Genomic DNA, 15,914 nt, shown 5'->3' on the forward strand with positions numbered 1-15,914 from the left:
GAGAAAGGCGGCAGTCTCTCCCCAGGGCCCAGGAGGTGAGAAAGGCAGCAGTCTCTCCCCAGGGCCCAGGGGTGAAAAAGGCAGCAGTCTCTCCCCAGGGCCCAGGAGGTGAGAAAGGCAGCAGTCTCTCCCCAGGGCCCAGGAGGTGAGAAAGGCAGCAGTCTCTCCCCAGGGCCCAGGAGGTGAGAAAGGCGGCAGTCTCTCCCCAGGGCCCAGGAGGTGAGAAAGGCGGCAGTCTCTCCCCAGGGCCCAGGAGGTGAGAAAGGCGGCAGTCTCTCCCCAGGGCCCAGGGGTGAGAAAGGCAGCAGTCTCTCCCCAGGGCCCAGGAGGTGAGAAAGGCAGCAGTCTCTCCCCAGGGCCCAGGAGGTGAGAAAGGCGGCAGTCTCTCCCCAGGGCCCAGGAGGTGAGAAAGGCAGCAGTCTCTCCCCAGGGCCCAGGAGGTGAGAAAGGCAGCAGTCTCTCTCCAGGGCCCAGGAGGTGAGAAAGGCAGCAGTCTCTCCCCAGGGCCCAGGGGGTGGGAAAGGCGGCAGTCTCTCCCCAGGACCCAGGAGGTGAGAAAGGCAGCAGTCTCTCCCCAGGGCCCAGGAGGTGAGAAAGGCGGCAGTCTCTCCCCAGGGCTCAGGAGGTGCAAAAGGCAGCAGTCTCTCCCCAGGGCCCAGGAGGTGAGAAAGGCGGCAGTCTCTCCCCAGGGCCCAGGAGGTGAGAAAGGCAGCAGTCTCTCCCCAGGGCCCAGGAGGTGAGAAAGGCGGCAGTCTCTCCCCAGGGCCCAGGAGGTGAGAAAGGCGGCAGTCTCTCCCCAGGGCCCAGGAGGTGAGAAAGGCGGCAGTCTCTCCCCAGGGCCCAGGAGGTGAGAAAGGCGGCAGTCTCTCCCCAGGGGCCTCGTTCTGGGAGTCCCCACTCACAAAAGATGTTCTGCGCAGACCCCTCGTAGTGAATGGCCCTGCCAAGCTGCTGGATGCTGATTGGCCCCGGACACAGCATGACAATCCCACAGTGCTGGCGTTGGTGGGGGCGGGGCCCTGAGCAGCACTAGGAACGCCTCGTAGGACAAGCAGGTGGCCCGGAGCTCTGTGCTGTGCGCAAGGGGCCTGCCTTCCCGAAGGGACATGAGCTCCGAGCTGACCAGCTGTCAGACAAGGGGTCTCGGCGCTGTCCCACAGCATTGGGAGCCAGAGGCAGAGAGAAGGTACTTTTCTTGCACACCCGAAGAGGGTCTTTTACCAGCTCCCTGCGGCGCTGACACCACCCCCACCTGGTGCCTGACGGCAGAGACACTGACTCGCATGAAGCCGAGGCAGTTGGGCCACTGCATCACGCAGGGGTCCCAGGAGCCCCAGGCAGGCTCTTGCTGACGCTTCGGGGTAAGTTTAAAATGGGTTGATGAGGGTCACTATTGTGATGCTGCTTCCCCATACTTGGATGGAAATGTGGTTTTGAATGTGAATATGCATCACTCATAGATGCTGAATGCATATTGGGGCAGGTAAGCTATCCTTGGAGAGCCCCCTGGTGGTGTCTATTCTATTGGCGTGCACGTATCACTCTTGTATTATGAACTTAGAATGATGACAAGCCCCTCCTACATTGCTAGATAGGGTAATGAAGACCAGTAGCAGTACTCAAGGAACTTAATGGTCCAGTGCTCAAAGCAACGATCTGTGAATAGTCTTATTTTTCCTGTAGTCTGGATTGTGATTGGTCCTACAAAGACATGTGAACACGCCACCTGGTGCTGGAATTCAATGTTGTACTTTTCCACAGGAATTGGGGAGAACTAAACAAAGACTTCCCGCCCCGGGGAAATTGTTCCCACTCCAAAAGGATACATGAAAAGACCTGGAAACAAACAAACAAAACAAAAAAAACCCTCTACGGACAGGGTCGGAGAGAAGCTGCTAGACCCAGGTCAGAAGATAGATCAGCTCTGACCTGAGACAGACTTTACCTAAAATAAGAACTAGGATGAGAAATTAGGATTTGTAACAACTTCTCTTAGTGTATTAGGGTTACCTGGAGTGTTTTGTTTTGTTTTAGTTTAGTAACTTACTTTGATCTATCTGTTATCACTTACAACCACTTAAATCCTACTTTTTATACTTAATAAAGTCACTCTTGTTCATTATCAACAGGTGTGTTGTAAGCAAAACTCGTGAAGTCATTCTGCCGCTCTACTCTGCACTAGTTAGGCCTCAGCTGGAGTACTGTGTCCAGTTCTGGGCGCCACATTTCAAGAAAGATGTGGAGAAATTGGAAAGGGTACAGAGAAGAGCGACAAGAATGATTAAAGGTTTAGAGAACATGACCTATGAAGCCAGGCTTCATGAACTGGGCTTGTTTAGTTTGGAAAAAAGAAGATTAAGGGGGGACATGATAGCGGTTTTCAAATATCTAAAAGGGTGTCACAAGAAGGAAGGAGAAAATTTGTTCCTCTTGGTTTCTGAGGACAGGACAAGGAGTAATGGGCTTAAAGTGCTGCAGGGGAGGTTTAGATTGGACATTAGGAAAAAGTTCCTAACTGTCAGGGTGGTCAAATATTGGAATAAATTGCCAAGGGAGGTGGTGGAATCTCCCTCTCTGGAGATATTTAAGAACAAGTTAGATAGACATCTGTCAGGGATGGTGTAGACGGAGCTTGGTCCTGCCTTGAGGGCGGGGGGCTGGACTCGATGACCTCTTGAGGTCCCTTCCAGTCCTATTATTCTATGATTCTATCAAACACGGTGTAAATAATTGTTCTGGGGTGGACAACAGATGTGCATCTCTCACTGAGAAAGAGGGCAAACATCTTATGTCTCATTCTAATGGTGCTTATCCATTGTAAAGTGCTTCAAGAGCCTTGGGTGAAAAGCAATATCGATGTGCTCCAGATTTCTACCATCCCCTCCCGCAGACCAGGCAGATGAAGGCCCTCAGAATGACCCTCCACCCCAAACTCCAAGGTGCCAGGAGTGTCTCAGAAGTGAGGGTCTCCCCACTCACTCCTTTCTCTGACAAGGAGATAGAATCCCCCCTTTTGTATACAAGGGCATCCTGCAGACAATACCCTTTCCAGAGACCAGATTCCACGCATGACGTGTCTAGAGCCCTGCCCTTCATCCCAAGTAGAATTCATCCGATGCCCCGCTTGACGGCTGTCTACCTGGGAGATTCTGCTTCTGGGAGTGGCCTGCTCATCTTCTAGGAGGGGCTGAGTGCATTTATCCAATTCATTCGCCCGCAATCAGACTTGGCCATGGAATCTGCCCACTGCATGCAAACACCGAGCACTGACGCACTCAAACCCATGTGCTACATTTTGCCTGCCATTTCATTGTCAAAGGTTCTCAGCTTTGGTCCAAAGCGTCTGAGACAGGAGAGATCTGAACCAAAAACCACGCGAACACAGCACAATTCTAGGGGCAAGCGCTCGCGCAATTCGTGATCCCAATTAAGGTCGCAGTACCTTCTCTTTCCACCTTCTGTCGCGGAACCTGAACTAGGTAGACCCAAACTTGATCGACACCTGGAAACCAAAACCGACAGGAAACAATACATCGAGACAAACCAGAATTCACACATTTTAGCGTCCCTGCGTCTCTTTGGAAAGGAGCTAGCTCCAGCCACAAGATCACACAACAGAGATACCAACGGGGGGCAGAGAAAACCATCTTGCGCTCTCACATCCCAATCACTTTGTACTGGGCGGAGTTTCTTCAGTCAGATTCACCAGCCTCATCTTACTGTTCCACACAACCCAAGGGCAACAGTCCAGGCTGTCGAGGAGCGAAAACATTAACACCAAGGAGGCATAAAACCAAACAACCCTCTGGGAAAGTGCTCTCCATCGCGGAACGCTCTGCTCAGCCTGGTCTACTGGCAGATCCTTGGAGAGAGAATCCAGACGGCTCTAGAACCGCCTGGAAAGACAACGCTCTTGGTATCGGGCCTGATGGGGCGCCGGGGTGGACAGCGAACGCAGCCTGCCCCAGCACACTGAGAACTGCGGAGGGAAGGCAGACTCGGGGCTGGGAGGGGGGAGCTGCCGGAACAGGAGGAACAGGGTCCAACCTAAGACCTCTGGCGGGAATTTTCGCCATGGCCCTGACGTTTCCTGCAGCGCCTCGCACAGCGCCATTGTCCCCCTGCTTGTCAGGGCTCCTGGTGCTCCCTTGCCGCTGGGGGGTGGATTTCAGAAGCGCCCAAGACCGCTGGGTCCTGGGTTCCATGGCCTTTCAGCAGGACTTTGCCACGTGGGTTTAGGAGCTTTTCTCAAATCTCCCTTTAACTACTGTACACGCACATGGAATCGACTTCGCTCCGAAACCTGCTGCACAACCTGCCATGCTAGCGCCTTCGAGAGCACCACGGGGCCAGCGAGATCAGCATTTTGAAGGCGCTGAAGGCATGCCCCTAGTTCCCCATTCCCACGGCTCCTCAGAGTCCATACAGACCCCCACAACTGAGAAACCGCCCCTTACAGCCTGCTGTGCTAACAATGCCTCCCGCGAGGAAGCGCCTGCTGAGGCCTGCAGGAGCAAGGGCACTGTTTATGCCTCTAATGGCGCATCCTTCAGCGACTAAGACAAATCATCTTAGCTACCAACTGGCCTGAAGGAACAAGGGCTCAAAAGCCATGTCGCTTAGGCAGGGGCCTGGCATCACAGCCATGGCTGGAACAGGGCTCCTCGCCTTGGGGCTCGGCCTCGGCAGGAAATCACATCCCCGCGATGCTTTCAGACCGATGCAAAACGCCTGCAGCAGACTCACCGGCAGTCGGCACTGCACACGCCACCCTGGCAAAGCATTTCCCGGTGCGTGGCCCCGCCGTGAGGGAGGGCCTGGACTCGAAGCCTCTCCCGGCTAGGACTGGAAACGCCGGTGGGGAGACCAGAGCACGGCTATGCAACAGGGCTGGCAATGCTGTGAGCAGCAGTGGGACATCTCGCTGCTATCCGCGCCCCGGCCCCGGCCGGCAGCGTGTGACTGAGCTCCCGGCACACTCCATCCCATTTGACAGAAGACAGAGAGAAACGGCCCTCAACACAACCGAGGGGGAGACGGAGCAGAGCACGGCGCTGCACAGCCGACGTGGGAACCAAGCTGGCTCCTTTGCTCCCTCACCTAGCAGGGCAGGACACGCGGCTCCTTAGCCGGAGGGGTACAGCTCACCTGGCTGGCTGGCGGAGCAGCAACACTGACGGGCTCTGGTGCCGAGCCAGAGGAAGGGTCAATGCCCTGGATGGCCCTTGGAGGAGAGAGATCCAGGGCCCTCCCAGCCACTAAGGGAAGACCTGAAACCTCTGAAAGCGGGGAAGAGCCAGAAAGGCTGAGAGCGGGGGAGGTGGTAGAAGGAAGCGGCCCAGAGAAAGGCTGCGTACTAGGCCGACAGCGGTGTAATGACTCCTTCCCCTTCCCCCCAGCATCAGGGGGGTCCTTGTGGCGCTCAAACAGGAAACCAGCCCCCTCCGGCACCCAGAGGAGCACACAGTCATGGCAGCATGCAAGTGCTGGTGTGTACGCGTGCAGCGACAGGGAACCGAGGCACAGCTCGGCCGCTGGGCCAGGCAGCTCCGTAACGCCGCTGAATTAACCGCTTCCCTGTGGCACGCGAGTCGCACTTCCTGGCCCGGGGATCACTGCCAAACGAGCAGGGTGAATACATGGGGGACCCAACAGAACCAGGCCCACTGCAGGAGAGAGTCACCTTATGCCAACTGCAGCTACGCATCTGGGAATCGCACACAACGAAAGAAACGGTGTTGCTCTTTCATCTGAACAGCCTCCGTCTGATCAACATACCACGGGCACCTTTCAACAGCCCACTGGGCTACACCACCGAGTAGCTCACCGGTAATACGGCTCCGCAACTTGGCACCAAGGTTTATGGGCGGAATCACGTTACCAGGATGAGACGCCTCCCTCCCAGGCCCCGCATGAGAACAAGCAGTGCCAGCTGAATGTGCGGCGCACTGCCAGACGTGGCACGGTTCAACTGCGGGCATTGTGAATGCACAACACGACACAGGGAGTCTCCCTTGCACTACTCAAGGCCACAACACGCCCCACACTTGACACAACCCACAGGAAAAGCCGGGTGTGTTGGATGCAAAGCAGGAAGTAACGTGCTTCCGGGTTCTTCTCGGGCTGCCGGTGCCAGGAGGCGCGTGACCTGGCAGGGCACTCCCCGGCCTGCAGGCGAACTGGCGCTCACACTGCACTCAGGAGCCGGCACCTGGCACGTGCACAGACGTCCCTGCGGGCTACAGAGTAACCTGGGAAGCGCGTCCTTTGCTGAGCAGGTCCAGGGGAAAGCGCCACATGGTCTGCAACGTGCCCCCAAGGCTCCCGCACAAGCGGTGCAGATGTTTACAGGCCAATTTAAGCATCAACTAATTTCCAAACTCAGCACCCTGGGGTGGAGAGCCATGAGCTGGTATTGCCCAGAACGCCCACCCCCGTCAGAGGTCGGGACAGCGGCCTCTCCGCTTGGGAGCGCATGGGGCCGAAGCGCACGGACCCGACGCACTGGGAGGCTGGATTTCACGGGTCACTGAACAATCCAATCCCTGCCTCATGCCCCCCAGGGAAAATGGCCCAAGAACAAGTGTGGAGAGCTTGGAGCGGAGCCAGCGTGGCGCCGGACGAGAGCCCTGCCGTGGCATCCAGGCCCCTCCCCCCAACTTCCAGTCAAGCAGTAGTGGCTCAGGAATGACTCCCTGCACGAGGCTGCTTCTCCAGAAGCCAGCCCAGTAATCGGCCCGGGACTGGTGGCAGGATGGAGCCAGCCATGGCAGGGGATGGGAGAAGATGGAAGGGTCTTTGGAAGAGCCCAATACAGATCGCCGAGTCCTTCTGTATACTCCCTCGTCTCACCACAGAAGGCCAAGATTGCCGTGAGAATGGGGACGTCTCCACCCGCCAAATCCGACGACGCAGACAGCCCATGCCAAAGCCATGAGCACCCGTTCCCGACGGCGCCGACACAGAGGCCACCAACTGTGGCCCAGAAGCCTGCAGCCACCCTCCTCCCCCACAGACTCCAGTGTGCAGCCACCACGTCTCCGGCCTGAACTCAGCAAGCCGACAGGAGATCCCAATCCATGCAAGTTGCCAACGTCGCCACAAAGCGAGCAGAGCGCAGCCACGCCCCTGCGCAAACTGGCCTGGGGCTTGAACCCTGCCGGGAAGGCGGACGGGCGTCACGGGTACCAAAGGCGCATCCCTCCCCCCCACCGGCAGCACAGCCAGGAGACCACGGACGCTTCTGCATCTCGGCGCCTTCCTCCGAGAACGCACATGCAGGTGCCACGTTTCCGAGTGCACAGAGCTGGACCTGGTAACGCTGGGGGGCATGGAAATTAACCAAATGCTGGATTGTAGGTGCAGGGAATAAGGAAGAGAGCTGCCCAACTTTATCCAGCCAGGGTCAGCCTAAGGCCACCCTCCCAGTCCGGGGAGATGGCCACTGGGCCATGAGGCAGGGCTCTGGGGGGGCTGCCTTCTCTCCTAGTGCTAGGATTGATTTGGCTGGGGTAACCCACAGGCTCAGTGTGTTGCTGGCAGGCCGTCAGGGCACCCAGGCCATGGCGGGATTCAAAGAAAATCAATTCCCAGCCAGGCGGCGCAGCTCTTTCTCCCCGACGGAAGCCTGCTCTTCCGGGGACTGACCCCCCCCCCAATCTTACAGATGCACTCAGCCTGGATCCAGCTGAGAGCCAAAAGGCTAGCCTGCCACCAGGCCTCACGGACTACACCAACGGCCCAAGCCTTGGACATTAGAGGCCACTTTCTCTAGCCGACAAGAGCCGCGCCCTGGGCCCAGAGGGGTGGAAGGCGGGCAGCAGTGGGATCGGACCAGGATCATGCTGAGGAGCACAACTCGGTACAGACTAGCCACAGACGACTGTCTCGGAGAGCAAGATACCGTCACAATCAGGGGCGTGACTGGGGAAGCACCTCCTGACCAACCAGGAGATGTTTACCAGGGACCCGTCGACTGAGGCCCGGGCCTGCTGCAGGCGCAAGGCTTTCCCAGGCGGCCGGAGCCTCCTGCTGCTAAGACCACCCCAGGGCCGGGGAGCCCGGTTAGTCCATTAACTGGCTAAATGTTGGGCTAACCTAGCGTTTAACCAGCTCACCGATTCACTGGGCTCTTACACCCCTGGTCGCAGGGTAGGCACTGACAGAACAGGCCTAAGACTGATTCACTCGCATCTTAAACCCCTCGTCGCAGGGTAGGCACTGACAGAACAGGCCTAAGACTGATTCACTCGCATCTTAAACCCCTCGTCGCAGGGTAGGCACTGACAGAACAGGCCTAAGACTGATACACTCGCATCTTACACCCCTCGTCGCAGGGTAGGCACTGACAGAACAGGCCTAAGACTGATTCACTCGCATCTTAAACCCCTCGTCGCAGGGTAGGCACTGACAGAACAGGCCTAAGACTGATACACTCGCATCTTACACCCCTCGTCGCAGGGTAGGCACTGACAGAACAGGCCTAAGACTGATTCACTCGCATCTTACACCCCTCGTCGCAGGGTAGGCACTGACAGAACAGGCCTAAGACTGATACACTCGCATCTTACACCCCTCGTCGCAGGGTAGGCACTGACAGAACAGGCCTAAGACTGATTCACTCGGATCTTACACCCCTGGTCACAGGGTAGGTACTGACAAAACAGGCCTAAGACTGATTCACTCGGATCTTCACCCCTCGTCGCAGGGTAGGCACTGACAGAACAGGCCTAAGGCTGATTCACTCGGATCTTACACCCCTGGTCACAGGGTAGGTACTGACAAAACAGGCCTAAGACTGATTCACTCGGATCTTCACCCCTCGTCGCAGGGTAGGCACTGACAGAACTGGCCTAAGACTGATTCACTAGCATCTTACACCCCTCGTCGCAGGGTAGGCACTGACAGAACAGGCCTAAGACTGATACACTCGCATCTTACACCCCTCGTCGCAGGGTAGGCACTGACAGAACAGGCCTAAGAACAGCCCTTGCAGCATGCCCATGGAAATGGTCACACTTGCCAGAAATTCTCCACACGGGGAGCACAGGCCAGTCCCACACTGACAGCAGGCAGCCAGGAGACAGCCTTACATAGGGGCCCAGAGGTGCCCCCATGATGCATCTGACAGGTGGAACTGGCTACCTACAGGAGTGCTGGATACGAGCTGCAGTGTGTGTCCAGGGCACAGGAACTTCCTTTGTGCTGTCCAAACAGCAGAGAGCGTGTAAGTGTTATGGGGAGGGAAGGGAAGGATGCATGTGCCATGCCAAGGGGCAGCCTGTGCATCTACCCCCGGGACCTCCTCAGGCGTGCGTCTGGAACTTCCCTAGGTCCCCACAGGTGCCCTCCATGGGGTGGAACACTTCCTGGGCCCCCACAGGCGCCCTCCGTGGGGTGGAACACTTCCTGGGCCCCCACAGGCACCCTACATGGGGTGGAACACTTCCTAGGCCCCTATAGGCGCCCTACGTGGGGTGGAACGCTTCCTGGGTCCCCACAGGCGCCCTACGTGGGGTGAAACGCTTCCTGGGCCCCCACAGGCGCCCTACGTGGGGTGAAACGCTTCCTGGGCCCACTACAGGCACCCTACGTGGGGTGGAACACTTCCTGGGCTCCTACAGGCACCCTACGTGGGGTGGAACACTTCCTGGGTCCCCACAGGCGCCCTACGTGGGGTGGAACACTTCCTGGGTCCCCACAGGCGCCCTACGTGGGGTGGAACACTTCCTGGGCCCCCACAGGCGCCCTACGTGGGGTGGAACACTTCCTGGGCCCCCACAGGCGCCCTACGTGGGGTGGAACACTTCCTGGGCCCCCACAGGCACCCTACGTGGGGTGGAACACTTCCTGGGCCCCCACAGGCACCCTACGTGGGGTGGAACACTTCCTGGGCCCCTACAGGCGCCCTACGTGGGGTGGAGCACTTCCTGGGCCCACAAGTGCCCTACGTGGGGTGGAACACTTCCTGGGCACCTACTAAGGATGTTAACTAACGAGCGATTTACTTGTCATGTAGTCGATGGAATTTCCATCCACTACTCGACAGGCACTTCCACATTCCTCAGTGGGGGCTCTTGTACCTCTCAAAGGAGGAATGCGCAACTCTGCGTGCAGCCTGGGGATGGCGGGAAGCCCCCCTGACTCCGGGTTGCACGCGGGTGCCAGCTTTGAAATGTACAGGAGTCCCCAGTGGGGGCTCTTGTGCATTTCAAAGAGGAAGCACGGCATGGAGCCTGGGATCAGCGGGGGACTCAGAGTCCCCTGCCACTCCTGGGCTCCATACTGCGCTGACAATTTGAAATGCCACACGGAGCCCAGGGTCAGACATTCCCCGGCATGCCCCAAAACTAACTGGGGCCTCCCCAGCTGATCCCGGGCTCCGCTCAACATTTCAAAGTGGCAGCGCCACACAGAGCTGACCCCGGACTCCATGTGGCGCTGCCCCTTTGAAATGCTGCAGCAGCATTTCAAAGAGGCAGCACCGCACAGCTGATCCCGGGCTCTGTGCAGCATTTCCGCTTTCAAGTACCCCCTTTGTCCCCCCACTTTGCTTCCTCTGACAGAGGCAGAAAGGGGGGCAATCAACTAGTCAACTCATCTATCCAATAAGCATTTGCTTATCGGATAATCAACTAGTCCTTAACATCCATAGTGCCTACAGGCGCCCTGTGTGGGGTGGAACACTTCCTGGGCCCCTACAGGTGCCCTACGTGGGGTGGAACACTCCCTGAGCCCCTACAGGTGCCCTACATGGGGTAGAACACTTCCTGGGCCCCTACAGGTGCCCTACGTGGGGTGGAACACTCCCTGAGCCCCTACAGGCGCCCTTCATGGGGTGGAACACTTCCTGGGTCTCTACAGGCACTCTGCGTGGCGTAGAACACTTCTGGGTCCCTACAGGCACTCTGCGTGGGGTAGAACACTTCCTGGGTCCCTACAGGCACTCTGCGTGGGGTGGAACACTTCCTGGGTCCCTACAGGCGCCCTACGTGGGGTGGAACACTTCTGGGTCCCTACAGGCGCCCTACATGGGGTGGAACACTTCCTAGGTCCCTACAGGCGCCCTACATGGGGTGGAACACTTCCTAGGTCCCTACAGGCACTCTGTGTGGGGTAGAACACTTCCTGGGTCCCTACAGGCGCCCTACATGGGGTGGAACACTTCCTGGGTCCCTACAGGCGCCCTACGTGGGGTGGAACACTTCTGGGTCCCTACAGGCGCCCTACATGGGGTGGAACACTTCCTAGGTCCCTACAGGCACTCTGTGTGGGGTAGAACACTTCCTGGGTCCCTACAGGTGCCCTACATGGGGTGGAACACTTCCTGGGTCCCTACAGGTACTCTGCGTGGGGTAGAACACTTCTGGGTCCCTACAGGCGCTCTGTGTGGGGTAGAACACTTCCTGGGTCCCTACAGGCACTCTGTGTGGGGTAGAACACTTCCTGGGTCCCTACAGGCACTCTGTGTGGGGTAGAACACTTCCTGGGTCCCTACAGGCACTCTGTGTGGGGTAGAACACTTCCTGGGTCCCTACAGGCGCTCTGTGTGGGGTAGAACACTTCCTGGGTCCCTACAGGCACTCTGCGTGAGGTAGAACACTTCCTGGGTCACTTACAGGCACTCTGTGTGGGGTAGAACACTTCCTGGGTCCCTACAGGTGCCCTACATGGGGTGGAACACTTCCTGGGTCCCTACAGGCACTCTGCGTGGGGTGGAACACTTCCTGGGTCCCTACAGGCACTCTGCGTGGGGTGGAACACTTCCTGGGTCCCTACAGGCGCTCTGCGTGGGGTAGAACACTTCCTGGGTCCCTACAGGCGCTCTGTGTGGGGTAGAACACTTCTGGGTCCCTACAGGCGCTCTGCGTGGGGTAGAACACTTCTGGGTCCCTACAGGCGCTCTGCGTGGGGTAGAACACTTCTGGGTCCCTACAGGCGCTCTGCGTGGGGTAGAACACTTCTGGGTCCCTACAGGCGCTCTGTGTGGGGTAGAACACTTCCTGGGTCCCTACAGTTGCCCCACTGCATAGCGAGGGTACAGAACCTGGCCTGGCCTCACTGCTGCTATTCAGACAAACACACGCCTGCTCCACTGCTGCAGCTGGCCCCACAGGAGAGCTGGAAGAGCATCCTGCCGGGACGGGGGGCCCTTCCTCAGGGCGCACAGCTGCCCCATGGCCTGCAAGCAGAGCGGTGGAGAGCTGGTGCATGCAGTGAGGGATGGTCAGGCTTCCCCGTCCCCGTGGGGGGCAGAGGAAGCGCGAGTGGCAGCAGGGAAGGGGGCCGCACTCAGTGCAGGAACTAGCTCGGGCTCGGCCCTATCGTAACTCTCGCTGCAGGCCCCTCTAGCACATCCACGGGCGCTGCCTGGCTCCCCGCCGGCTGGGCCGAGGGCACTCCCAGTACCAACGGGCAGACTCTGGCTCGCAGGCTAACCTGGGAAGGGGGTGGAAAGCCCTTCTCCCGGGCTAGGAGTGCGAGGGAGCTGGCCAGAGAGCGTCCCTCGGCAGCGCTGAGCTGCGCTCCGGTGGCTGTCTCCCCTGCCATTCCCAGGGAAGGGGCGGCAGGCGGGAGGTTTCAGCATTTGCGAGTCAGGGGCACCCAGCGCCATGGAGTTCACTCAGTCCTCTCTCTGCTGCTGGGGGCTTCCTCTGTGTGCCAGGGGCTGGGAATTTCAGTGAAGTTCAGACACATCTCGGGTGAGCACAGGTCCCGCTGTTCTCGAGACCGTCCAAATCTTAGGGGCTCTGTCTTATCCAGGCAACTATGCCCCAGCCTTCCATCTCCAAACAATGCCCGATTTGTCACACTTGCTAACCGCTCACCCAGAACCAGTCCGATTTACCAGGTAGAGCCCTTTGTCTGCAACTCCAACTTGCCAAAGGACAACGTGGCTACAGAGGAGACCCATGAGGACCCTGCCTCACGGAAAGGGAGCGGGCCAGCAGCCTTCGACCTGATCCGAGCGGAGTGACGCCTGCTTGCGTACGGGGCCCGGGCCAGAGGGGTTCCCCACGAGCAGAGCCCTTTCCAACTGCGTACAACCCCCAAAGCAACAACCTGACCTGAGAATCTTCGTCAGCTCCCAGCCCTCACATCTAGCCAGCCTGCCGGGGTGTTCGCGCTGCCAGGGCTGAACGTTCGGAGCCTCTTGGCTCCGCAAAGCCTTTGGGGAGCTTCTGGGAACACCAGCAATCGGGCGGCAGCGTTGTGTATAAACACGAGCGGCTCTTCCGCTGAACCACTCCAAGAATCACTGACTCCACCCCCCAGCAAAACAACATTCTTCTAGCAGCATTCGACCGAAGTGTAAAGCAACCTGGTTGGCTTCCATGCATCCGATGGCCTCTTCCAAGAGTGCAAACTCCACGCAGACATAGCCATAGTCGTAACCTGGGGACAGCATTTAAATACAGACGGGAGTCGTGTTAGTGCCTTGGAATACAGACGAGCCACAGAGCAATTCCCCATTTCCCCTTCCCTCGGTCACAGCCCCTCCCCGCACCCCGGCGGCTCCGCAAAACACCCCCAGGGACTCGGGCTGGCGCGCGGAGGCCGGGTCGCGCTGTGGCACTGAGCTCAGTTTCCGTCAGACGCTCTACAACTCCCACTTCCCCTCGTGAAACGTGACAAGCGAAGGGGCGTGTTTAAAGAGAGACAATGAGCAGAGCAGGGCCAGGGCCACAGTAGCTAGGAGAGGCCGGCTGCCCGGAAACAACCCTCGGTTCCTACACAGTAGCCTGGCCCGGAGGCACCCCGATTCCTGCCTAGCCCTGGGGGCGCTCAGGAGAGCACAAGGGAGCTCTTGGCCTGCGTGACCCCATGCCCTGTAACGCCCCGTGGGGGGCAAAGGCACAGGGGCGGGCTGGAAGCCCAACCTTCCCCCAGCAGGGCCAGGGCCGGCCCTAGGCTAGCATTTTGGGGGCGGGATGCAAAGCAGACGCGCACAGGCCATACACAGCACCATGGCGCCGCCTCTGTCTGCTCAGGCGCACGGGATTTCGTGCAGAAATGAGGGGTCTCCTCAGGGCAGGGTTAGCGCCACTGGCGATTTCTATCCCCCGCAGCTCTGTGTGATGGACACCTCCCACCTGAAGGAGGTGCGTAACCCCTCTTCCTGCCACCTCTGGGGGGGAGCGGCAGGTGGTGTGTGGAGAAAGCCCCTCCCCAGCTCCCACCCTCCCAAGGGCTCCTGCAGCGACATTCCTGCCACCCTGCGAGGATTCTCCTGGGCTCAGGGGAGAACAGGCTGGACTGGAACCAAGGAACGAGCCGCACGCCACGTAAGCCAATGCACAGCCGCCCCATAGGTCTCAGGGCAGGCCTTAGCCCCCGCCTCTGCCCCAGTGCTTAGCCCCTGGCCTGCAGCAGGGCACAGCAGCAGAGACCAGCGCCGGACACGAAGGCTCTCAGGCCATCCTCAGCTCCTCGGGGACCCCTTTCAGCTGGCCCTACACAGGTCTCTGCTGGCAGGAGAGCCCACCCCCCAAGGAACAGGCGGAGGCGCTCGCTGGCCGCAGAGCCAGGTTTGCTGCACTGGCCTGGTTGGCTCCCGTGTTACCTGTAGGACACGGTAAGAATTCCCGAGCAGCAGAGGCAGAGTCCTCTCCGGCCCCAACTTGGCCTCTTACTCCCCAAGTGTCGCTTGCCCTCTCCGCGCCGGGCTCTAGCCCGGCTACGTCCATCGCCCCACGGAGCGCCCTGCCTGCCTGGGCCTCAAGCACCCCTCGCTTCCTTCGCCCAGCACGGGACCACTGTTCCCCAGGGTTACAGCCCCCCTTCCATGTGCGCCTGGGGTCACTCGGCGAGCAAGTCCCAGCGAGCCCAGCGCCGCTGCGCCATGGGATACACAGCAAGCCCTGGCACGGCAGGCACTAGACGAGACACCCACGGGCAGAGGAGGAGAAACGTTGAGGCCAGATGGTCCCGGAGCAGCAAGCCTGTTCTGCAGTGCTCCAGGCGCATTGGCAAAGAGGCCCTTGGCTGCCCCCCACTGGGACACCGCTTGGCACCCTGCTTTCACTGCTCACTGCCTAGCACTGCGGCTCGCATGGGGCGCTCTCGGCATTCACAGCACCGCCACACAGGCCTCTCGAGAGCGGGCAAGCCCTTAGCCCAGCCCGCCGGAGAGCATCTCCGCGTGTTGCTTGGGCGCTGGGGTCCGACGTGCCCACGGACGCACAGGAGGGGGTGGCCACAGGCAGTAGTCCCCCTACGCTCCATGAATGCCCTCAGCGCCTCTCCAGCTGGGCCCCCCCCACACGCCAATGGGCAGGGGAAGGGTGGCACGCACCCACCCCAGACACGCAAGCCGGCCCCGCATTCTAAGTGGCAGAAGGAAAGAGGGAAGCACGCAGCGAAGCGGGACCCAAGGGAGGGGAAATCTGGCCAGTGGTTCTCCCCCCCTCCCTCCCTCCTGCATCCTTGCCATACAACAGCAGGGAACTGAACCCAGTGGGGTGCAGCCCGGGGAGGCCCAGAGAACAGTCCCCGAGGCCTGGAGTCACACGCCTCTGCCAGACACCCCAGTGTAGGAGCAAGCCGAGGCTGCCGTGCCCCCTTGCAGGGGCTCACAAGGATCAGCGGGCAAAGGGCTGTGCCCGAGAGGTCTGGCTCCTGCCTGGCCCGAGTTACAAATGGTGCAGAGCAGCATTAGCACTAACTCAAGCCAACGCGGGGCACCCTTCCCACTAGGCCAGCGAGGGGGAGCAGCGGGTTCCGGTCAAGCTGCATACACGGCTCTACGCTAGGAACGCTGGCTGACCCCGTGCCAGACTCACATTGCAGACCCAGGGCTCGGGCAGTGCAGCAGGGGTGTTAAATATCAGTTCATTGCCTAGTTGATTATTCTGGAGTCCCCGGGGGCGGGGCCGGCTGCACCGCGGGGTGCCAGGTGGGAGCTGGTCCGCGAG

General features: G+C 59.4%; 1 protein-coding gene across 3 annotated transcripts in view; it reads right to left on the minus strand.

Annotated features, from left to right (window-relative positions):
* RBM6 (RNA binding motif protein 6) overlaps nucleotides 1–15,914 on the minus strand; it is a 75,873-nt gene that overhangs the window by 25,792 nt on the left and 34,167 nt on the right. For all 3 annotated transcript variants that reach the window (XM_075939554.1, XM_075939552.1, XM_075939553.1), the window contains exon 6: nucleotides 13,322–13,395. In XM_075939554.1, coding sequence (XP_075795669.1) covers nucleotides 13,322–13,395 — 74 coding nt within the window. The remainder of the gene's footprint in view (nucleotides 1–13,321; nucleotides 13,396–15,914) is intronic.

The sequence above is a fragment of the Pelodiscus sinensis genome, chromosome 11 (assembly GCF_049634645.1).
Source record: "Pelodiscus sinensis isolate JC-2024 chromosome 11, ASM4963464v1, whole genome shotgun sequence".
Taxonomy (NCBI): Eukaryota; Metazoa; Chordata; order Testudines; family Trionychidae; genus Pelodiscus; species Pelodiscus sinensis.